Source organism: Mobula hypostoma, chromosome 21 (assembly GCF_963921235.1).
Source record: "Mobula hypostoma chromosome 21, sMobHyp1.1, whole genome shotgun sequence".
NCBI classification, from domain to species: domain Eukaryota; kingdom Metazoa; phylum Chordata; class Chondrichthyes; order Myliobatiformes; family Myliobatidae; genus Mobula; species Mobula hypostoma.
Window position 1 is genome coordinate 17,225,293 of NC_086117.1, and position 25,891 is coordinate 17,251,183.

The 25,891-nt window shown below is 42.4% G+C and overlaps 1 protein-coding gene across 4 annotated transcripts in view; it reads left to right on the top strand.

Moving 5' to 3' along the window:
• The window catches only part of LOC134359825 (SH2 domain-containing protein 3C-like), a 216,378-nt gene that overhangs the window by 118,316 nt on the left and 72,171 nt on the right, over positions 1 to 25,891 (top strand). For all 4 annotated transcript variants that reach the window (XM_063073528.1, XM_063073529.1, XM_063073532.1 and 1 more), the window contains one exon: positions 7,544 to 7,583. In XM_063073528.1, the coding sequence (XP_062929598.1) occupies positions 7,544 to 7,583 (40 nt within the window). The remainder of the gene's footprint in view (positions 1 to 7,543; positions 7,584 to 25,891) is intronic.

A 25,891-nucleotide genomic window follows, 5' to 3' on the forward strand; every position in this document is an offset into this window, starting at 1 on the left:
ATCAAGCAGATGGAATGCCTTCCATTAAACCGTCACAGAGCAAGATGACCATCTTCAAGAGAGGAGGCGAGAAAACTTGCTATAGTTAAAAAAAGTGGCCCAGGCACAAAAATGTTCCTCCTTATAATTGTGCTTTTATTGCTAAACTTATGAATGGGCTTCAGAAGCTTTACTTTAGCTTGGATGTAAAATGTTCCTTGACATTTTTTTTTGAAGAGCAGAAGGAGTTCTATCTGGGATCCCCGCCAATATTTATCTCTCTGTCAACATCACTAAGGCATACTATCTGATTAGGGTGACATTGGTGCTCGTGGGAGCTTGCTTTGTCAAAATTGGCAAACATGTTCTCTATACTAAACTTGTTCTGAACTAAGTTCTGAAATAGTAAAAGACAGTATGTAAATATTAAGATTATGGCTTTGTTTTTAAAGCTGTTCAAGCCAATTCAAAGAGCTAGTGATTTTAAATTGAGGCTATTGTTTGCAGACTATGCTGCCCTGTAAACCTCTGCTCCATTCAGCACTTGTTGGGATGCTCCTGAAAACAGCTGCTTTTCAATTCGTAACTTGAGACTTGCAGTGATCTGCATTCCTGACACTGTGCAGCCCTGTACACTCAGCACTTGTCTAAACATCTGTCAGTAAAATTCCCACCCTAACAGGGCTAAAAGCTCACACCTTATATCTGCCAATCAACAGCGAGACCTCCCTTCAATATCCCTTCCTAAAATTCATGTCTCTCTTTCCAGTAGTAGAAGATTTGATAATGAATATGACCATCACCACTACTGGAATTTCAATATGAAATGATTATTGAGGCCTCCCTGTAGGTTCATAAGCCATAGAAAGCAGTCAGAGCTCAAGTTTAATTCCTCTGGTGAGATGATCTCCCCACCATTGAGTACATTTATGTGCAATGCTGCCACAAGAATGCAGCATCCATCATCAAAGACCCCCATCACCCAGGCCATGCTCCACCATTAGTATCAGGTGGTGCCATTTATTTATTTATTGCGATAACAGCACGGAATAGACCATAGACCCTTCCAGCCCTTTGAGCTGTGACTTTGGACTGTGGAGTGAAACTGGAGCACTTAGAGGAAACCCACATGATCATGGGGAGAATGTACTAAGCCCTTACTGGCACCAGCAGGAATTGAACCCAGGATGCCTCTATTGTAAAGCACTGTGCTAACCATTACACCACTGTACTGAAGCCTTAGGTTCAGGTTCAGGAAGTTATTAACTAACAACCATCAGTTTCTGAAGCAGTGTGGATAACACCACTGGCTACAACTCCAAACTGACTCCACAACACTACAGATTCACTATCAAAGACTCTTTTATAACTCGTATTCTCGGTATTACTTTCATTATTTGTATAGTTTGTCTTTTGCACATCGGTTGTTCATCAGTCTTTGTTTGCAAATGGTTTCTTGTACAAATGTAGATTCTATTATATTTCTTTATTTTTCTTGTAAATGTCTGCAAAAAAGTGAATTTCAAGCTAGTATATGTTAATATGTAAGTACTTAGATAAATAAATTTACTTTGACCTTTGAAGTGGTAGTGTGGAGCATAGGAAAATTCTTTTCAACAGTTTATTCCCCTCCTTGGATAATGCTTGACTTGCTGAGTTCCTCCAGCATTTTGTGCAAAATACTTCCGATCCTCATGATTAGTGGGTATCAAGAACATCCAAGTTACCAGACTTGGCTGCTATTTTGGGACTAAGATTTAAATCTATATGTGGAAGTCCATCGGCGTATTGAGACAGAAGAGTTTTACATTGTCAACATTCATGATTGAGGTTCTCACAAGAATATAGGCTGCACATGGATGAGGTATCAAAGTGCAGCCAGCAACTTTGAAAATTCATCGACGTTTAACACCCCTCAAAGCAAAAGGGGACTAAAGCTCCACATTAGATTTTAAATTAAAAATGACCAAAATGAAGAAGAGTTTACCAAATTTAATTAATAGCATCATTAGACAACCATTTATTGGTGCACTGTTACCATGTTTTATATCATGTTAATGTCTTGTTAATGGGCACGTTACTTCATAGCAATTGATTTTAATTGCCCCTTCAAATGCATGCCCCCCCATTTAAAACAGAATATTATCCACATTGGGAAAAAGAAGACTGTGAAACAAAAAATTCTGCTGGTGCAGTTCACTACATCAAAGCATTCATTATTGGAAAGTGATCTCTGCATTGTTTGGTTTTCCCAGTGTATTTTCCTCTTTAAATTAAAGTCTGAGGTTAAATCATGACCATTCACTTTCTACCAAAGGTCTTGATCTTGGGAACTTACAGTGTAATTTTTATTGAACTTTACAAACTTCGGATGTTTCCTACACTACTTCCCACAAGAGAAGTGTCTAGCCAGCAGTATGAATGATTTGTCTAGTTTCTAACCCACTTGCCTAATCAGTGGTCACCTAACCTGGTATAAACTATAGAATGAAGCCATGACATTTCTGGTCTGGGAACAGGAGTAGTCTCTAGTGCTTATGTAGTCCATTATGTACAATTGGGTTCTAAGAGGACTACTGTATGGAAGTATGAATGTAGTCATTGTACCAACCTCTTGTGTGCTTCCATTTAAAACATGCAAGTAATTCATATTAAGAGATTGTTTTCCGAATTAATTCCTTCTCATTTGTGCGCAATATGGCAGAATACTACCCATATTCTGTAATTAATTTTCTAATTTGGTTCCAATAATCATAAAAAAAAGTCATTGTCTCACAGGGTAATGCATATTTGTGCATCTAAAATTTCAGTTAATTTGAGAAAGGGAATGAAAGGGTTAAACTTCAGATTGCGCCCTATTGAAAATGTTCTGTTTGCAAGTTCCTGAGTTTAAGAAGATCTGTCAGTTTGAGTGTCACAAGAACAGAGGCTCCTCCACCACTGTGTACTTGATGTCCTGTTGAAAGAAATCTTAACTCTATCCTCACCCAATGTGGGAGAGGGGACCGGGGTCAGTAGTAGCAGTGTCAGGCTGAGAGTTTTGCAGTTCAGATGAACTCAATCTGGACCGTGTTTCTCCCTTCTGGTTGGTGACCTTTCGCACTCTCAGAGCTGTAAGGGGATGGACAGAGCTGCACACACAATGTCACAAGGAAACTATTTTTGAGGGCATTGGAAGAGGCCTCTCATGCATCTTTTTACTGAGAGCTCCTTGCATCTTTCTGGCCCAGAGTTTGTGAGATGACATCTTTATCCTTAACCACCTTCACAGCAAATGTGAGGATGCCATTGTTTCATTGAGCAGTAGGCATGATGCAGTGCTGGATTACATTGAATCCGAATCGGGTTTATTATAGAGTGTGGGGGTGGGGGAGTGGGAGATGGAGGAGGAGACAAGGGGAGCAAGAGGTGGGGATTGGGAACAGTGAGAGGTTGGTGTCTATGAGGGGAAGTGGTGGAAGCAAATACAATAGCAACATTAGCATTTTGTGTAATACTACTACAGTGCCAGTGACATGGAGAGAAGTTTTTACGTTCTTCCTGTGAACGTGTGAGATCCCTCCAGGCACTCCAGTGTCTTTCTACATTCCAAAGGAGAATGGGTTAACTTTAGAACATAAGAAATAAGAGCAGGAGTCAGCCATCTGGCCCGCTGAGCCTGCTCTGCCATTCAATAAGATCATGGCTGATCTGACCATGGACTCATCTCCTTCTATCTGCCTTTCCCCCATAACCCTTAATTCCCCTGCTGTGCAAAAATCTATCCAACCTTGTCTTAAATATATTTAGTGAAGAAGTCTCCACTGCTTCATTGGGCAGAGAATTCCACAGGTTCACCACTCTCTGGGTAAAATAGTTCCTCCTCATCTCTGTCCTAAATCTACTCCCCTGAATCTTGAGGCTATATCCCCTAGTTCCAGTCACACCTAGCAGTGGAAACAACTTTCCTGCCTCTATCTATCTATCCCTTCCGTAATTTTATATGTTTCTATAAGATCTCCTCTCATTCTTCTGAATTCCAATGAGTAGAGTCCCAGGCGACTCAATCTCTCCTCATCGTCTAACCCCCTCATCTCTAGAATCAACCTGGTGAATCTCCTTGGCACAGCCTCCAAAGCCGATATATCCTTCCCCAAGTACGGAGACCGGAACTGCACGCAGTACTCCAGGTGCAGCCTCCCCAGTACCCTGTACAGTTGCAGCATAACCTCCCTGGTCTTAAATTCAATCCCTCTAGCAATGAAGGCCAACATCCCATTTGCCTTCTTGATAGACCCTTTGTGATTCATGCACAAAGTAGAATAGTTAGTCAAGTGAGGTAATGTGGGGGTGCAGCTTCTTTGAGCTGGAAGGGCCTGTTACTACACTCTATCTCTAAATCAGGGGTTCCCAACCTCTTTTATGTCATGGATCCCTGGTTGGGAACCCACCTTGCTCTAAATAAATAACATACAGTGTATCATGAAATTTGTTATTTTAGGTCAGCAGTACAGTGCTCCTGTATCTCCTTCCTGATGTTAGTAATGAGAAGAAGGCATGTTCTACGTCCTGGGCCATGGGGTATTTAATGATGATGTCACCTTTTCCAGGCGTCATCGTTTGAAGACATACTCAGTGGAGGGGAGTTTCATGCCCGTGATGGAGCTGGTTGAGTTTACAACCTGCTGCTGCTTTTTTTGTACCTGTGCTGTGGCCCCTCCGTGCCAGACTGTGAGGCAACCAGTCAGAATGCTCTCCACAGTACACCTGTAGAAGTTCGCCAGAGTCTTTGGTGACAACCCAAATTTCCTCGAACTCCCAATGAAGTATAGCCTCTGGCGTGTCTTCTTTGTAATTGCATCAATATATTGGACCCAGGATGGATTGAAACAGGCTATTTGACCCTAGTGATCATTGTTGCTCTTTACATGCGTATGGACCTTCTCCAGCCCTTTTTCTCTTTGTCCTATCAATCTATCCTTCTACTCCTTTTTCTTTCCTGTGCACATCTAGATTGATGCTGCTCATCCCTACCAAGCCTTAAGGTAATGAATTCACTGATCTAGCCATTTTCTGGATTGGGAGATTTATCCCAAATTAGTGACTATTATATTTATGGCCTTTAGTTTCACTTCCTTTACCTCTTCCAGTCCTTTCATAATTAATCAGGTCTCTGATAGTGTCATGTGAAACTCCCTACAGGGCTGAATGATTCCTTTAAGGTCTGGATTCCCCTTCACTGAAAGATGAGATCAGTAATCAGGCCAGGAAGCTCAGAAGGAAACAGTTCTGTCCAAATGCTGGTCGCAGATTCCGTTCCCATATCAGAATTTGAATAGCTGGAAGTTCGAATGTAACCCCAAGTGGATCATTAACAACCAAGCCTTTGCGTATGCAAAGCTAGAATGAGCTGGGTCCTGGTACTTGTTTCTCGTGATTCATTGCAAATTTGCTACATTAGCTATTTCCAAGAACATTGTCTTTCAACTCTTTCACCATTAGAGCCAAGTCTTAAACAACTTGTTGCCAATTTCCGGAATAATTTGTTTTTAATACTGAGAAATCAAATGAAAGGCTGAGGAAGATGGCATGGAAAATGAAGGACTAGGGATCAGACAGTCAAGAAGTTGTGGTTGGGATGAAAAAGGATCTAGTGCTTTCCCAGTGAAGGAAGCCATTGAAATAAAACGAGAGGTAAAGTATTCAAAGGTGAAGGTCTTGCTGTAAGTAAGAGATTAGTTTAATTGTAAACAAGGTGGGAGAGTGGAAACCTGATTGGATGAGGACTAACCAATCAGGAGGGATAGACGACAGGGGTATAAATACCACCAGTCTAGACATGCCCAGGCATCATCCCTGATGAAAATGGCAGAGTTTGTCATTGAAACATTGGTTAAAATCGATACCTGTACCTGGCTGGAAGCCCAAGAAGAGTTTATTCGTCATGATTGGGATAGTCATATATGTGTTATCTGTGGATGGGGGGAGGGGGCAGCCCAGCACTAGAAGGAATTCAGTGATTTAGAGATTCTGGGAAAATGAGTAGTGGGAGAAATCTCTGTTGAGCTTGTTGCAACCTCTTCACAATGCAGGAAGAGAGAATTAACTGCAATGACATTTTAAACGTTAATAGGGGGAGAAAAGCAGGAGAAGATGAAGAATGATGGACAATATGTAATGTGAAGTTACGCTCTTTAAAGGGCTTTTGCAAACTGATTACATTCAAGAGTTTGGGGTCAGTCAGGAGAGCGAAAATATTTTGATAAGAAAAGAAATGGATAATCTGCCTCCTACTTAAATGTTTTCATAGAGTCATAGAATCATATAAAATGGAAATGGGTCAATTGGTCCACTGAATATTGACCTTTTGTCCATCTACACCTATCCCATTTGCCTGCTTTACGACCATATCCTTCTATGCCTTGCTTAGTTAGGTGTCGGTCTACATTTCTCATTAACCATGATTCTAGTATATCTAATTCCACTACCTCATGTGGCAGTGCAATCCAGATATTAACCACCTTCCATGCAAAGGGAAAAACAAATGGGAAAAGTTTGGACAGCATGGGAGGTGATCTATGTGAAGTACAAACACCAGCTCAAGCTAATAGTGCAGTGTGGTTTTTTTATGTTGCCATATGTTTATTTTAATCCTTTATACGGTTTAGTTCTGACTTGGTGTATGTTACCAGGTCGGAGACTACAGACACTTACTTGACTTTGGCTGCTTACCCCTGGTGCAATGCCTAACATTGTCTGAACATCCCATCTGCTCCCTTCTGCTCCCCACTGGGCATTGTTCATTTGCTCATATGTTTGCTCAGTAGTAAGAGCGTAAGTCCGATTATAATTAGACTATTCGGGCTCTCGTGCCTGCTCCACCAATCAATAAGTTCACTTCCCTGCACAAACCTCATTTCTCTTAACTCCCTGGCTTCAGCACTCTCTTCAAAGCAAAACAAATCAAATTTATTATCAAAGCATGAATATGTTACCATGTACTATCATGAGAGTCATTTTTCTTGCAGACATTTACAGGAGAATAAAGAAAGACAATAGAATTTATGCAAAAATTATACATAAACAAAGGCTGACTAACAACTAAACTGCAAAAGAAGGCAAACTGTGCAAATACAAAAAGAAACAAATATTAATAAATAAATACATATTATACATACATAATACTGAGAACATAAGCTGTAGAGTCCTTGAAAGTGAATCTGTAGTTTGTGGATTCATTGCAGAGTCTGCTCTTCAGAAGAGAATCCCAATGAGTTACAAGTATTTGGGTGAAGAGATTTCATGTCATCCAGTCTTGATTAGCCATCCCTTATCCTTGGTGTTGGACATGAAAACATCATCCCTGAAGAATTCTACCAAGTTCAAGAAGAGTTATGTATGTTTCAATGAAGTGTTCCTTTATATTCTAGAAACTATAGATTTGGTCTGCTTCATCTCTCCCCATTAGAATATTTCTCTACAATGCCAAGAATCAAGTCTTACAAAACTTTGTCAAGATTATCATCTTCCCAATGCTGGTTGTGCTCAGATAATTCATTTTATTTTTATTTTTCTATCTCAACAGTAACCTACAGAACATGGATTCCAAGTCAGAATATGTCAAGGTAAGTCCCTCTTTTGGTTTTCTGTTAAGTGACTACTGTTCCCTCTGAAATGTAGTTTGGTTACTGACTGGTCCCTAACATTCTTTCCAATCACAGTAGCAGAGTGTAGATTTCCTTCAAAAGCGACTTCAGCAGAGTAGTCATTAAACTAGAAAGCTAGATGTTATCTTGTTGTCCCCTTTCCTTGTATTGGATGTAAACCCCAGAGAGAAATGTCCTAGGCTGCCGTCCAATGAGTCTGTTGAGGTCAGTCAACTGAGCTCAACTTTGTTGAGTCACTTCTGTTCAGTGGCAGAGGAATAATGGGATTAGCCTTGGACTGGAGACTGAGGAGGGGAGGGAGGAAGCTCAGGTGAGTCATATTTCCGTGAGGTGTTGTCATAGCTGAAAAGCGATAGCTTTGGCCTCATGGAAAAATGACCATTCTGTTTTCTGTTAGTGTTGGAAGGCAAGTCCCCGGTGGCACCAGGTTTTAAAATTACACTAACTTAACAAGCAGATTCAAATTAACCCTTCCCACACTGTTTATCACATTTAACTGAGCAGGCGTAAGAAGATATTATTAACAGATAATATAATTTATACTGTTAATGTGACGTATTCTTTGGGCTATTTTCTAGTAAGAAAACAGATAATGATTACTTGCTGTGAATCTATACATAATCTCTAATGATAAAAAACAATCAGCTGAAAACCTTCAAAAAATTTCTTGGTGTATGGTTTGCATTGACCTGTAAGAGTGGATGACTTTTTGTCAGCACAGATAGACACAGAACAAGTTTATTGACTTTTACCATGTGTGCTACAGAGGTGATATATCCTATGAATCTATGAAAAAAAAGACTACCACAGTAAGAGTGAATATTCACGCTACATAGCAAACCTCAAAACCGGATGGCAACACTTCCTCTCCAATTCTTAGTTTACAATAGGTCCAGCTTGAATTTTTTGTTTGTAACTATTAAAGAACAAGTAAACCTCCCCAAATATCGATTTAAATTTATTAAACTCAATGCCAGCAAGAAGCCTGAATCATGCAGAAATTATACTTGGATTAATTTTGCTTTAGAAATGTGAATCCAGACATTTTGTATGTTAATTTTATGTTTTATTGTGCGTGTGTGTTTGTTTGTGTGTTGAGAGGGGAAAGGGCGGTGTGCTGTCTTCAATGTAACGGAAATATCCTCCTTCCGAATGGACAAGATGTGTATTTTATTTTTTAGAACTAATTTTAATCTAAATAGAGATCAAAAGCAACGAAAAAGAAGTTTTATACCCTGCTTGGTGATTTCAAAAGTGTTCATCTGGACCATCAACCAGTCCCACTTCCAGGATGTTCTGTTTGGGGATGTGCAGTTAGTGACTCAGTAAATGGTGACAAATTTTAAATGGCTTATCTGAGTTTGAATGTGGATGTGTTGTAAGTCATACCAATTTACATTGATGCACTTTTTCAAGACTAAATGTTGAAGCACATCTCTTGAATGTTTTATTATTATTGGGAAATACCCAACTTTGATGAACTAGTGTTAACCTAAAAGAGCCGTGAACTGAATCAAGCACAAAAACAGAAAATCTTGCGCTCTATTTATAGTCAACGGCAGGATTACTGATTTTGTTATATTTAGTGAATCATCTGTTGTAGATGGTTCACCATCACACTCAGAAAAGAGAGTGAGTTAATGTGAGATGAGAATTGAGAGATTAAATAAGAGAACAAAGAAAAGGCAAGAAGTGAGAAGTGTGTACCAGCTACTTACACACTAGATTTGTGCCAGGGAAAAGTAAGCAATAGAAGGCTGTTACAATATTCATCACTGATGCCCACCCAGTACCATCCATTCACAGTAGCATGGGGTAGAGTAGTGGATGGTATGGTGGCATAGCAGTTAGCATAATGCTAGTTAGTTCAAAAGTTCAAAGTACATTCATTATCAAAATACAACCTTGGTTGTGTAGCCAAGTTTCCATCGAACTCAATATATAGGTTTGCTGATGACACAACAATTGTAGGCCGTATCACGGGTAATGATGAGTTTGAGTACAGAGAGGAAATTAAGAACCTGATGGCATGGTGTGAAGACAATAACCTATCCCTCAGTGTCAGCAAGACGAAGGAATTGGTTGTTGACTTCAGAAGGAGTAGCGGACCGCACGACCCAATTTACATCGGTGGTGTGCAAGAGGAACAGGTCAAAAGCTTTAAGTTCCTTGGGGTCAATATTACAAATGACCTGATTTGGTCCAACCAAGCAGAGTCCACTGTCAGGAAGGCCCACCAGCACCTTTACTTCCTGAGGAAGCTGAAGAAATTTGGCCTGTTCCCTAAAACCCTCACTATTTTTATAGATGCACCGTGGAAAGCATTCTTCTAGGGTGCATCACAACCTGGTATGGAAGTTGTCCTGTCCAAGACCGGAAGAAGCTGCAGAAGATCATGAACACAGCCCAGCACATCACACAAACCAATCTTCCATCCTTGGACTCACTTTACACGGCACGCTGTTGGAGCAGTGCTGCCAGGATAATCAAGGACACGACCCACCCAGCCAACACACTTTTCAGTCCTCTTCCCTCCGGGAGAAGGCTCAGGAGCTTGAAGACTCGTACGGCCAGATTTGGGAACAGCTTCTTTCCAACTGTGATAAGACTGCTGAACGGATCCTGATCCGGATCTGGGCCGTACCCTCCAAATATCTGGACCTGCCTCTCGGTTTTTTTTGCACTATCTTACTTTCCCTTTTCTATTTTCTATTTATGATTTATAATTTAAATTTTTAATATTTACTATCGATTTGAACTCCAGGGAGCACAAAGCACAGAATCAAATATCGCTGTGATGATTGTACGCTCTAGTATCAATTGTTTGGCGACGATAAAGTATAAAGTATAATTTGTCTCCGTACAGGCAGCCACAAAACAAAGAAACCCAACCTGGGTTCAGTTCTGCCACTCTCTGTCAAAGAGATTGTACGCTCCCCCAATGACTGCGTGAGTCTCCTTCGGGTGCGCTGCTTCCCTCCCACATTCGGAGGAAATATGTATGGGTTAGGTTTCATAAGCTATGGGCATGCTACATTGGCACCTGAAGCATGACAGTACTTGCGGGCTGACCCAAGAACAATCTCAGACTGTGTTGACGCATTTCTCTGTATGCTTCAATGTTTTGATCAACAAATAAATCACATTTAATATCTTTCATAATCCAGCACCCCTGCCATTTTAAAGGGAAAGTTGTTGCAGTCGATAGAATAGCAAACAGCTGTAAATTACAATAGAATTCTCTGCCCTATGTACTGAGTTGGGCAAAAGCAGTCTGTTGATTTAATCTGGTTTGTAACATCACCAGCTGTTTCACCACAAGGATATCAACATCATGTCTCCTTTCACTGGTTGATATCATGATGGTGAATGGTGCAAGTAAACAATCTCAGCGAAAGGCTTTTTCTTTTGCTGTTGAGCTACAAGTGTGCGTGCCAAAGAGCCTTGACTGTCAATCAAATGAGTAATGTGTTTATAATGCTATCAGAGTGAATGAATTCTGCAGCTCGTCCCGTCACAGAATCATAAAGTGATCGAGCACAGGAGGTGCCCATTTGGACCACTATATCTATGGATGCTTTGAGGTATTGATTTAATCCCACCCTCTGCTCTGTGCCCATTAATGTTGAGTTTCTTTTTCCCTTCAAAGGCAATATGGTAGAAACACAGAAAACCTACTGCACAATACAGGCCCTTCAGCCCACAAAGTTGGGCCAAACATGTCCCTACCTTAGAAATTATTAGACTTACCCATATTTTTCTAAGCTCCATATACCTATCCAAAAGTCTCTTAAAAGACTGTATTGTATCCGCCTCCACCACCATTGCTGGCAGCCCATTCCACGCACTCACCACTCTCTGAGTAAAAAACTTACCCTTGACATCTCCTCTGTACCTACTCCCCAGCACCTTAAACCTGTGTCCTCTTGTGGCAACCACTTCAGCCCTGGGAAAAAGATTTCCCCGCGTAGTGCTTAGTGCAAAGCTTTATATCTCCAGCAATTGGAAGATCAGGGTTAATTTCCTGCTGTTGTCTGTAAAGAGTTTGTACATTCTCCCCGTGACTGCATGGGTTTCCTCTGGGGACTCTGGTTTCTTCCCATTTTCCAAAAGGCATACAGGTTAGGGTTGGTTAGTAGTTGGTCTGCTACGATGGCTCCAAAAGCATGATGACACTTCTGGGCTGCCCCTGGCACATCCTCGGACTGCATTAGCTGTTGACAGAAACAATACATTTCACTGTATGTCAGCTTGTACTCCTTCCCCTCCCTCCACCTTCTTAATCTGGCTTCTTCCCCCTTCCTTTCCAGTCTTGGTGAAGGGCCTCAGCCAGAAACATTGACTGTTTATTCCTCTCCATGGGTTCTGCCTGACTTGCTGAGTTCCTCCAGCATTTTGCGTGTTTCACTATATGTTTCAATGTACATGTGACAAGTAAAGGTGATCTTTCATTTCTCTTTCAATATTACTTTTGAATCCACTTCCAAGAGAGCGGACCCCTCCTCTTTGTGATTTTTATAAGTGACCTGGACGAAGAAGTAGAAGGGTGGGTTAGTAAGTTTGCTGATGACACAAAGGTTGCCGGTGTTCTGGATAGTCTGGCGGGTTCTCAGAGGTTACAGTGGGACATCTTTAAAAGTAATTTAATTTAATTTTAATTTAATTTAAATTGGGATGCAGAACTGGCTGAGAAGTGGCAGATGGACTTCAACCCAGATAAGTATGAAGTGGTTCATTTTGGTAGGTTAAATTTGAATATACTATTAATGGTAAGACTCTTGGCAATGTGGAGGATCTGAGAGATCTTGAGGTCTGTGTCCATAGGACACTCAAAGCTGTTGCACAGGTTGACAGTGTTGTTAAGAAGGTGTATGCTGTGTTGGCATTCATCAACCATGGGATTGATTTCAAGAGCCATGAGGTAATGTTAGAGCTATACAAGACTTTGGTCAGACCACACTTGGAGAACTGTGTTCAGTTCTGGTCACCTCACTACAGGAAGGATGTGGATACTGTAGAGAGAGTGCAGAGGAGATTTACAAGGATGTTGCCTGGATTGGAGGGCATACCTTATGAGATTAGGTTTAGTGAACTTGGCTTTTTCTCCTTGGAATGATGCAGGATGAGAGGTGACCTGATAGAGGTATATAAGATAATGAGGGGCATTGATTGTGTGGATAGCCGGAAGCTTTTTCCCAGGGCTGAAATGGCTAACACAAGTTTTAAGGTGCTTGGAAATAGATACTGAGGGGATATCAGAGGTAAGTTGTTCCCACAGAGAGTGGTGGGTGTGTGGAATGCACTGCTGGCGGTGGTGGTGGAAGCGGATACAATAGGGTCTTTTGAGAGCCTCCTAGATAGGTACATGGAGCTTAGAAAAATAGGGGGCTACGCGCTAGGGAAATTCTAGGCAGTTTCTAGAGTAGGTTACATGGTCGGCACAACATTGTGGGCTGAAGGGCCTGTAATGTACCTTAGATTTCTATGTTCGATGTTCTATGTTCCATTGTTCATTCTGTGGCTATAATTCTGTTTTTCTGGATAATGACCCTTCTGCCCCAGGAAACGGATTTTCTCTGACAAAATCTTCTTGACCCTTTATCAAACCTCCTCTTAGCCCTCTCTGCTCTGAAAAATGGCAGATTGTCCTTTTCCACAAAAGGGATCACTGGAGTCATTCTGCACCTTTCTAAAGGAATGATAAACTGCATTGCCCTCAATTGGTAAACAATAGTCCAGACCAGGAAGGCTTAACAAAACTTCTATGAAAGTACAGAAATAACATAACTTTTCTTCGTGCAAACTTTCAAGTGGAATATAAAACAATCACGAGTGTTTTAACGAATTCTTTTCCCAGTTTTGCTTTGAGATTTTCTTTTATCAGGTGCATACAGTTTAACTTAAAGTTGAGCTCATCCAAATATTGCATCAGCTTTTTCTCTGAACTGAGACACAAGAGACTCTGGATGCTGGAATGTAGAGCAACAAACAACCTGCTGGAGTTACTCAGTGGGTTGAGCAGCATTTGTTGGAGGAAAGCAATTGTCAGCCATTGCATTCCTCCCACAGATGCTGCTTGACATGCTGAGTTTCTCCAACAGAATGCTTGTTGCTTAAGACTCTGGAACTCCCTCCCTAAGCTTCTCCATCAAGCGCCTTTCAATCCTTTCTTTAAAACTGACCTTGCTTTTGACTGTATAGTTACAAAACAAGAGGGTGGTCTTTTAAAACTGAAGTGAGTAAGAATTGTTTTCTTGCAGAAGGCAGTAAATCTCTGGAATATACTATCTGGGGGGTTGTGGAAGCTGGATCATTGGGGCATCTTTGAAAGATAAGGGAATTGGGGTTTATGAGTGGGCAAATCAGGCTTGGGCAGCCTGAAGGACTGACTGCCTATTCCTGCTCCTATTTTCATACTTTCTTGTGTCCTAAGTGGTTCAACATTAAATTTTGTTTGATAACACTTTTCTGGAGGGCCTTGTGCTCCTGATAATAGTGGTAGGACAAACACTAAATTGAAAAGATGAGGAACAAGGGTGAGATAAATCAAGGCTGAGCTTGAGCTAAGGTTATTTCGAGGAGGATGACTAATGATGTTGCAGAGAATTTCATGAAAAAAAATCCATTTCAAATGTCTTGATACAAATAGGCAAAACAGAATAAAGAACCTCTATAGTTGCTTCTTTGAAGGGACATGAGTAGTAAATTTAGAGAAATTCTGATGTTGTGGTATAAATAGACCAAAAACAACAGGAAAGTTAGTGGTGGATTAAAGGGATCGCCTGATCTGGGAGTTCCATCAATAGAAGCTGTGCAAGTATTGCTGAATCGCAAGAACAAATGTAATAGACCAAAGCCTTGGTTCGACTCAGTCCAAACGCAAACAAGAGAGCTTTGTGCTTAATATTTTGAAACCATTGGCAGTAGTTAGCTTTTCCTTGTTTTTCTTCCCTTAACTCCCAGAATGAAGCTGTCTGGAGGAGGGGGTGGGGCAGTTTTATTCCTCCTTTGCAACGGAAAGAATGGCAGAGGAAAAGAGAAGAGGCTTTTGTAAGTTTCCCGGCAAGGGAAGTATGAAGAGTTAGAATGAACTCGGCACACAGTCAGCGATTGTTAGCACTTTGTCGCTTTCTAGCTGTCAACTGTGAGGGAATGTAGTGATCCGATGCCAATGTAAAAGACATTTGCTTAAAAGGGCAGGATCACTGTTAGTCCACAGTGAATCCTGGCCAAACAAACTTTACAGTTAGTTTCCAAATTCAAGCATGCTTGGTACAAAGCACATAGGCTCCCTGCCTCAATGTCTGTTGAATCTTTTATGATCTCTTTTCCATGAAGAATTTTTGATTAACATTTTTTATGAAGCTACAGAACGTATTGCAAGACGTATTAAATCATTCTGGGTATTCAATGTGCAGAAACTTATATAAAGTAATATTCAATGGCTGGTCATTCGAAGTGGCCATAATGGGTAAATATAGGCAAAAGAAAAATCTGAATCAACAAATATATCAGTTCTTCATCATGAGATAATTACTGTCTCTAGAAAGGACACGTATCGGCTTTAGCTAAAGACGTGGTTTGGCTTTGCCTGCAAACAGTCCATCACTGAATGGGTTGATATACTTGCTATATATAGCATTTTGTATCTACTTAATCCCCATGCTATAAAGTAACACAACCCATTTCTCAGCCTAACATAACTGTAACAATATCGATGCCGAGCTGCACAAAGTGTTAGTAGAGCAAATGACAAAGAGTTTAGACAAAGAGTTAGGTTTTTTGGTGGTACCTTCAAAGCACTGGGAGCAAGAGATCATAAACACAAAAAAAGCACACAAAATGCTGGAACTCATAGTCATAGTCATACTTCATTGATCCTGGGGGAAACTGGTTTTTATTACAGTTGCACCGTAAATAATTAAATAGTAATAAAACCATAAATAATTAAATAGTAATATGTAAATTATGCCAGGAAATTCCAGGACCAGCCTATTGGCTCAGGGTGTCTGACCCTCCAAGGGAGGAGTTGTAAAGTTTGATGGCCACAGGCAGGAATGACTTCCTGTGACGCTCTGTGTTGCATCTCGGTGGAATGAGTCTCTGGCTGAATGTACTCCTGTGCCCACCCAGTACATTATGTAGTGGATGGGAGACATTGTCCAAATGGCATGCAACTTGGACAGCATCCTCTTTTCAAAAACCACCATCAGAGAGTCCAGTTCCATCCCCACAACATCACTGGCCTTACGAATGAGCTTGTTGATTCTGTTGGTGTCTGCTATCCTCAGCCTGCTGCCCCAGCACACAACAGCAAACATGATCGCACTGGCCACCATAGACTCGTAGAACATCCTCAGCATCATCCGACAGATGTTAAAGGACCTCAGTCTCCTCAGGAAATAGAGACAGCTCTGACCCTTCTTGTAGACAGCCTCAGTGTTCTTTGACCAGTCCAGTTTATTGTCAATTGGTATCCCCAGGTATTTGTAGTCCTCCACCATGTCCACACTGACCCCCTGGATGGAAACAGGGGTCACCGATGCCTTAGCTTTCCTCAGGTCTACCACCAGCTCCTTAGTCTTTTTCACATTAAGCTGCAGATAATTCTGCTCACACCATGTGACAGAGTTTCCTACCGTAGACCTGTACTCAGCCTCATCTCCCTTGCTGATGCATCCAACTATGGCAGAGTCATCAGAAAACTTCAGAAGATGACAAGACTCTGTGCAGTAGTTGAAGTCCGAGGTGTAAATGGTGAAGAGAAAGGGAGACAAGACAGTCCCCTGTGGAGCCCTAGTGCTGCTGATCACTCTGTCGGACACACAGTGTTGCAAGCACACGTACTGTGGTCTGCCAGTCAGGTAATCAAGAATCCATGACACCAGGAAAGCATCCACCTGCACCGCAGAATATATAGAGGGGAATAATTCTGGTGAAGGGCTTCAGCTTGCGACGTCAACTGTTTATTCCCCTCCACAGATGCTGCCTGACTTGCTGAGATCCTCCTGTATCTTGTATGTGTAGCACATAGAGTAGGAAAATTGGGGAGGTTTTAGCGATGGAATTGAGAACCTAGGATCATCAGCATCTGAAGGCACCTCTGCGGAAACATTCCTATTAAAAAACAGCGACTTGGCTGAATCACTGGAGAAAAATCAGTTATTGAGGAATGCCATCCCACTTTCAAAGACACTACCACTAAAGTTCTCAGTATTATTTATTTACTTATTTACTATACTATTTCTTTTTTTGTATCTGCAAATTGTCCTACTTTGTAGCTTGTCAGTCTTTGTGTATAGTTTTTCATTGATTCTGTTGCAATTCTTTGTTCTGTGGATGCCTGCAAGAAAATGAATCTCAGGGTGGTTTATGGTGACATATACCAACTTCGACAATAAAATTACTTTGAACTTTGAACAAGAAATGGCACCTTTGAAGTAAGAAGGAAGTAACAGAGTTAAAAAGAAATGAGGTCTCATGTATAGTTTCAGTAGTGAAATGGAGGTTTGCAGATAATAGGCAAACAAGAGAAAATCTGCAGATGCTGGAAATCCGAGCAACACACACAAAATGCTGGAGGATCTCAGCAGATCAGGCAGTATCTATGGAAAAGAGTACAGTTGACGTTTTGAGCCAAAACCCTTCGGTAGGACATACATAGACGATTTGTGTAAGTATTTATCTGGGCTTCCTGCTTTGGTAATGGAACCAAGTGAATTTGCATTTCCTTACCTTGCTTCAGTAAACTTAATGTGTGGGCTAATGAAGTGTGAAACAGGACCTTTGTCCTTTTTCCTCAGAACTACTAACAGGCTTATTGAATTTTACAACATACCTGTGAGCATTAGTATCTGAATGTAGGTAACATTTGCGGTCAAATTCAAAGTAATTTTATTATCAAAGTACATATATATCACTATATACAACCCTGAGATCCATCTTCTTGTGGGTTTACCCAATAAATCTATAGAATAATACTTACTTACTGCTTGCTACACTGCTTGTGTTTAGGATGGCAATGAAGGTCCTCCATCTCATCTCTGGTGGTGTTCAGGGCTTCCTTCATCATGTCAGTAGCTTCCTCTCGGTTTACTGTCAGTCATGCAAGTCCCAGGTGGAGACTCAGGAATACCATCACACTCAGATGTAGGAGGATTCTTCATTGCTGTTTCTTTAACTGTTTTGTTTGACCAGTCAGGGTTGTTAGCCCCAAGTTGAACCCCCGAACCTGGAGGACCGATGGACCACTCTTAGTCTGGCCTCTATCCTTTGACCTGTTTGGCATGGGCGACCTACCAAGAGCCAAAGCATAAAGCCCTGACTCCAGCCAACACAGCTCTCCAGGTCTTTGAGGCAGGCAAGCCTCCAAACCCAACGGCAAAGTTGTGATCCTCATGGAGGATAGGATAATAACCATGGAAGAATCAACAAAAGACCACACCAGCTGAGAGATGCTAAGAAAGAGAGGAGTTGTTGCCAATTGGAATGTGGCGGGGGGACTTCATTAAAATTTTCCAAACTGTGGGTACCTCCTTTATTTAGACATGGAGGAAGCATTATAGCATGTCCATGACTAAGTGTGATGTCATAAAATCTTGTCTTGATGCAAATATGGTCCACAAAAGTGTTCCTGATGTTTGAGGTAATGAAGTGATTTGAGAGTCTAACTACAAGACTGCTGGCACAATGGGCATAAGACCTCTGCCAACTTGACCTCATACAGATCACACACCCAAAGACTTAAAACTTACCAAACCAGTTTCAGTGTCTAGCCAGCACCAAGAACACTATATTCATTCTTATCATGACAACAAGGAGCTCAATTCTGTGAGAGGTTAGCAGCAGTTCATGCTAGCCTGAACCTCTGAAATAGGAGGTGCATCATGCTGGCAGTTTGCAGAAGGGCCATCTTTGGGAAAGAGTGGATATTTGGGCACTGCACATAAACACTTCAGAGAAAGAAGTGGAAAAGAAGATAAATACTTTCTATTCTCCAGGAGTCCTCCCACTGAAAGGCAGTGGAAAGAGAAAACTGTAGTCAATGTGTGGCAAAGATTTTAATGACCTTGCATGAATCATCCATTTATTTTCAAATGTCCCATTATACCAACTGCACTGCAGACCTTATCCTGGTGAAAGCACTGTATCCTCATCACTAACTTACCAATATCCTCTTGCCACAAGAGCCAGGCCTAAAGTTCTAGAGCACCGTAACCGATAATCCAGGCGTTTCTGGTTGCACACAATGCCGGCACATCACCCAGACACATTTTGTGAGTATTCAATAATATACTCCAAAAATAACAATTCAGTAATACACGTCCTTCCCTGTTACAGGACAAGTGGTGTAAAGCAATCTCCGAATAACTAACCAGCAGGGTACATGCTTATCCCCTGGGTATGGCATTTTATACCCAGCATTCCTTGTGATACCTCTTGCTTGTTCCACCTGCTGCTTTCTGGCAAAGAGACAGACATGTACTCAGACCTGTTTGAAAGCAGGATCTCCCAGTGGCCACACATTTTAATTCCACGTCGCATTCCCATTCTGATATGTCTATCCACGGCCTCCTCTACTGTCAAGATGAACCCACACTCAGGTTGGAGGAACAACACCTTATATTCTGTCTGGGTAGCCTCCAACCTGATGGCATGAATATTGACCTCTCTAACTTCCGTTAATGCCCCTCCTCCCCTTCACACCCCATCCCTAATTTATTTATTTAATATATTTTTAATATATATTTTATTTCCCTCCCCTTTTCTCTCTTTTTTCTCCCTCTGTCCCTCTCACTATAACTCCTCGCCTGCTCTCCACCCTCCGGGCTCCCATCCCCCCTTCTCTTTCTCCCGTCCCATGATCCTCTCCCTTCTCTAGCTCTTAGATCTACCCCTCCCCCACTGTACGTCGACTGTACCTCTTCCTATAGATGCTGCCTAGCCTGCTGCATTCACCAGCATTTTTTGTGTGTGTTGCTTGAATTTCCAGCATCTGCAGATTTCCTCGTGTCTGCTGTTTGAATGGGGATGTCAGCGACCTGCTTTGTGCAATAGTGTTCACCGTAGTGGGCTATGTTGCAGACATCTCCAGCTGTAACCCAGAAAATGTCTGATACATCGATGTTCACAGCCACGATTACTTGGCATCTTCTGTGATGTTCCCCCCCAATACAATTGCTTGTTTTACACCATCTCCTTCCACCATCAGCAACTTGTCCTTCCCTACATAATTCAGCTCAAACACGAGGAAATCTGCAGATGCTGGAAATTCAAGCAACACACACAAAGTGCTGGTGGAACGCAGCAGGCCAGACAGTATCTATAGGATGAAGTACAGTCGACGTTTCGGGCCGAGACCCTTCGTCAAGACTAACTGAAAGAAGAGATAGTAAGGGATTTGAAAGTGGGAGGGGGAGGTGGAGATCCAAAATGATAGGAGAAGACAAGAGGAGGATGAACATTGATTTCTCTAACTTCAGTTAATGCCCCTCCTCTCCTTCTTACCCCATCCCTTATCTATTTATTTATTTATTCCCCCTCCCTTTTTCCTCTCTCTGTCCCTTTCACAATAACTCCTTGCCTGCTCTCCATCTTCCTCTGGTGCTCCCCTCCCCCTTTCTTTCTCCCTAGGCCTCCCGTCCCATGACCCTCTCCTTCTCCAGCCTTGTATCCCTTTTGCCAATCAACTTTCCAGCTCTTAGCTCCATCCCTTCCCCTCCCATCTTCTCCTATCATTTCAGTTCTCCCCCTCCCTCTCCCACTTTCAAATCTCTTACTAGCTCTTCTCTCAGTTAGTCCTGACGAAGGGTCACGGCCCGAAACGTCGACTGTACTTCTTCCTATATAAACTCAGCTTATTTGCCCATTCATCATCTACTCTTGGAGGAAAGGCTACCAAAGTAGAATGCAGGAAGCAGCTGGTCTTGAAGCTTTGAGGTCAAGACCAATTTTTTCAGCTCTTGTTCATCCCTCCCTCAGTGGCATTAGGAAGCTTAGAGGCACCAGACATGGGACGGATTGAAACAATATTCAGTCAAGATCAATAAACAATTAAGAACCTAATGGAGCCATTTAAATTGCAGTGGTGTGGGCCTCTGCTGGTGAATGCATGGAAGATCTGTACATGGCATCAGCTGAATTGCTCAGTTTCAATGTGATAGTGCTGGTGTCAAATCAGCATCAGGCATGCGAGCATAGTGGTTAGTGCAATCTATATTTACAGCACCAGCGATCACCGATGGGGGTTTGATTCCCAACGCTCTCTGTCAGGAGCTTGTACATTCTCCGCGTGACCACATGGGTTTCCTCCGGATGCTTCAGTTAGAGGTTAGTGTACGTAATGCTGGCATGGAATGCCTGGTGACATTTGCAGGCTGCCCCCATCCTTGGGAGCGTTGGCTGTTAATGCAAACGATGCATTTCACTCTAAGTTTCAATGTCCATGAGAAAAATAGATCTGAATCTGATCAAACCTACTTAATAGTTTCCCAAGTCAACTTACTTCCAGAAGCTCTTTATATTAGGCTGGCTGACACCCTTCCCGATTGAGGGGCAGCATTACTGCTTAAATAATATGCATGCTTCCTTAACTCCCATGACATCCAAATAATGGGACCTATGCAGTGCATTTTGCAGGTAGGTTCACTATTTTGTAGAGAAAAAATCTGCTGAATGCATTTATGGAAGCTACCCCAGAGGGTAAGTAAGTGATCTTGGTTGTAGAAGGGGGAGAATGCACCCCTTGAGTTTATTGAATTTGGTTAGTTGACATCTGTGGATTTGAAAATCTCTTCAATGAACTACATGTGACAAAGACAATACCTGTTTTATTCACTCAGAGGTACAGTGCGGAATAGACCCTTCCGGCCCTTTGAGCCGTGCCACCCAGCAACCCACTGATTTAACCCTAGTCTCATCACGGGACAATTTACAGTGACCATTTAACCCTACTCGCTGGCATGCCTTTGGACTGTGGGAGGAAACCGGAGCACTCGCAGGAAACCCATCCATACGCACGCGGGAAGGAATGTACAAACTTGCTAATGGAGGATGCCAGAACTGAACTCTGAACTCCAATGCCCCAAGCTGTAGTAGCATCTTGCTAACCGCTGCACCCCCATAGTGCCTTAACCTTCTCACGCATTAATCATAATTTTTCACTGACTGGAATTAGCCTCTCAGTGGCATGGGGTCTCACACCTGCTGTTATCAGGCATTCTACATCTGTGGACAGAGTTTTCCTGATGTTTGAATGAATGTAGAGAGTCTTGTTTCTGAAGCAAGTTAGGATAGTGGGTCCAATGGTAGAACAAGTTGCATTTGTGATGTTGCACTGTATGACAATAGAGATGGCGGGCTGAGAAAAGGGTCGGGCCACCAAGAAGTAGACAGTGAGCTTGATTGGCAGTTTATCCACCGGCTTAGCCTTCCATTTACCCAGCACTATTCTGGACCCAGTTGCAAGGTTTTCCATCTGCATGGCACACTTCAACAAGTCCTTCAACAACAATTGCCAGACTCAACGCAGTCACCGTTAGTGCAGCCGCAGCAGGAGACTGTTACTCCGCTTCACACAGTAGGTCAGGCACTAGGCACCTTCTATAAACACAAGAGATTCTGCAGATGATGGAGATCTTGAGCAACACACGCAAAATGCTGGTGGAACATACTGTGGAAAGGAATAGGCAGTCAATGTTTTGGAGAAGGGTCTTGGCCCTGAATGTCGACTGTTTATTTTTCCACTGTATAGCTGTTGTCTGACTTGTGGAGCTCCTCCAGCATTTTGTGTGCACTGCTTCTGACCCTCATGGTGTGAATTGGGATTCCTGTCACTTGATTTATCACTTATCCTTTCCTACTTCCTGCCTCCTTGCTCCAATTCTTGGCAAGAGGCTGTTAATGGATTAAGATTTGCAATGGTCTTCTGATGTACTGTCACAATGAAAAAGATCAGGGTTTTGTTTAATTTTAGTTATTAATCAAACCACTCCATCTGGCACCAACAATCATTCCACAGTCAAAGTCACTTATATCACGTTTCTTCCCCATTCTGATGTTTGGTCTGAGCAACAACTGACCTCTTGACCACATCTGCATTGAGTTGCTGCCATATGATTGGCTGATTAGACATTTGCATTAACGAGCAGGTGGCCACTTTACTGTGCAAAAGCCTCAGACACATATACAGTAAATAGCCGGGATGCACAGCACTGTATCTGTCAATTTGGCAGCAGCAAAGGATGTTGGGAATGGTGGGGGTGGACCACCACAGGAGGGGCGTGGGACAGGTGGCAGAGAAGAAGTGTCGGGGTGGGGGTGGCACAGGTACAAACATATCCAGCCCTGAGACATCAGGCAAGGTCATTTCATTCAAACAACTGGTTTATTGATCATTACAGAATAACTCTCTGGTGCTTCCCACTCCTTCTCCTCTCCCTTCCCCTTTTCCCAACCATGATACCCCTCTCCCCGCCCCCTTCCCACTCTCAGTCCACAAGAGAGACCCATATCAGAATCAGGTTTATTATCACTCACATGTCATGAAATTTGTTGTTTTTTTTGTGGCAGCAGTACAGTGCAATACATAAAATTACTACAGTACTGTGCAAAAGTCTTTGGCACCTTGCCTATATATATGTATTCGTGCCTAAGACTTTTGCACAGCACTGTATGTACAATTATAACTTACAGTATTTGCTTTTCTTTTGTTAAAGTCGTTTGATATTATTTATAGAATGAGACTCGAAGGTGTAATCCTGCCACTTCAACAGAAATAGACTTCATAAACAAACAGAATCAATCCAAGAATCAAATGCCTCCAACAGAGTTCTCTATATTGCTTTCTCAATCAACCGACCTGTAGCTTATTTCAATGTCAGGGCTGGTACAGAAGGCAAGCACTGCCCCAAGATACTGGAATTGAAGAATGGGCAGAAAACACTGAAAACATAATCAAGAGTTTCTCCTTGAGCTTGCATGCAGTTTTCTGTTCACACCACTGATGAGCCTTAGATGCAAGTTCAGGTCTGCAATGAACATAGTGTACGTTCTTTTGGTCTGGATCTGTCCAAAAACACACAATCATCGTTCAGATCCAAACTCTGCCAACCAAGTAGCATTCTGGTCATTGCCTCTTTCAGAAATCCCTACTTGCTTCTGTCCAGTAGGTTCTGTGGGAAGTGCTTCACTCACTGTGTTACTTAACCTCAGGCCACTCAGCTTTATCCTTTGGTCAAGACTGATCAATTCCCAAAGCTAGGACAACATTGAGCCCATCTATGATCACTATCACCCAGCCACTGTTTAGGACATAACTGAATCGAGGCCACTTGTGTTAAGCACTGGAGAGTCGGTGAGTCCTTTGGAGAAAATAAGTACAACATTTTAAACATTGGTAGTCTCAATTCATGACATTAATATCAACCATCAAAAGACTGCCACCTCCTGCCTAACTGTTCAAGCCTGTCATGGATCCAGTTGGACTCTTACTTTCTCCTTTATGCCTGGATACCTCCCACTGTGGACCATTCACAGTTGTACAGTCTTCCAGCTGGCGCGATGGGTTGGCTGTGCCAGAATGAAAGTCTTTCCGAAATCAGTAGTACTGGAGAGAGCTGAAGGGAGGGTTTTCCTCCCAGTTTGCTGCTGTCTGTACTAGTGGTGGTGGGGATGTTAGAAAGTGCTCCCCTAATCCTGACTCCCCCAGTGGGGATAGACAGTGCAAAAGAGGCTGGGTGATAGCTGATAACGGCTCTACCTGCACATTCTGTCCAGAACTGCACAGATTCAGACAGGACAAAGCTGTGAAAAGAGGTTTGCGGCAATCCCAGGCTGGTGGGTGAGGGAAAAAGGGAGGGGGAGGAAGGGGGCAATGAGTAATAAGAGTTGTGAAAGAGGCTGAGTGGTGTCTGATGCCACCTGGTGGATTTGGGGGGGGGGGGGTACCGGAATTTCACCTTCCTAGCAGCAGAGCAAATAGATCGTAAGGTAGGTGTTCATTAACATGAAAAGAAATGGTGTGGGGCAAACAAAAAACCTATTTCAATCCTGTTCCAACAGAACCTCAAAATGGCAGATGGCACTGAGGATCAGGTGAGGAGGCAGCTATACTCTCAGCCCAATATAGCCATTGATGCACATAAAGAGGTACCAAGTCATAGAGCACTACAGCACAGAAGCAGACCCTTCTGCCCATCTAATCTGTGCCGAAACATTAATCTGCTTAGTCCCATGGACCTTCCCATCCATGCATTGTACCTATCCAAATTTCTCTTAAGTGTTGACATCAAACCCGCATCCACCGCTTCCACTGACAGTTCATTCCCCACTCTCAACACCCTCTGAGTGAAGAGATTCCCCTTAAACATTTCCCCTTTCGCCCTTAGCCCATGACATCTAGATCTAGTCTCACCCAACCTCAGGTGTACCAGGGAAAAGATTTATCACCACACCAAGGCGGACCACCCACTTTAACTCACAAAGAGGTGGATTTCCCGATTTAGTGAGCACGGAATCATGCTTTTCCTAACACAGGCTGCACTTTGCAGATAATGTCACAAATCCATGTACGAGCAAATGCTAATTTAAAACAAAACCCTTACAGTGCAATAGTGTCACCATTTCCCAGGTCAGGTGGGTCGATAGTGAGAGATGGGTTAACACTGTGAACTAATTAGTATTACAAACACAATCAGAAGGCGGCAAGGAAACAGATTGCCTCAGTAAATGAGCCTTGTAGAGCACAGATGTGCTGACTCCATCTCATCAGCTGTCCAAGTGGAAGTCCTTGTTGATGCAGTGGATTAGATAAACACTCAGTGGCCACTGATAGTATGTTCATGGTCTAATGCTGCCGTAGCCCATCCACGTCAAGATTCGATGTGTTGTGCGTTCAGAGACGCTCTTCTGCACACCACTGTTGTAATGCATAGTCATCTGAGTTGCTGTTGCCTTCCTGTCAGCTTGAACCAGTCTGGCCATTCTTCTCTGGCCTCTCTCATTTACAAGGCATTTTTGCCCACAGAGCTGTTGCTCATTGGATGTTTTTTTTTTGTTTTTTGCACCATTCGCTGTAAACTCTAGCGACTGTTGTCCATCGAGATCGCAGGAGGTCAGCTGTTTCTGAGATACTCAAACCACCTCATCTGGCATTAACAATCATTCCACAGTCAAAATGACTTCAATCATATTTCTTCCACATTCTGATGTTTGGTCTGACCATGTCTGCATGCTTTTATGCATTGAGTTGCTGCCACATGATTGGC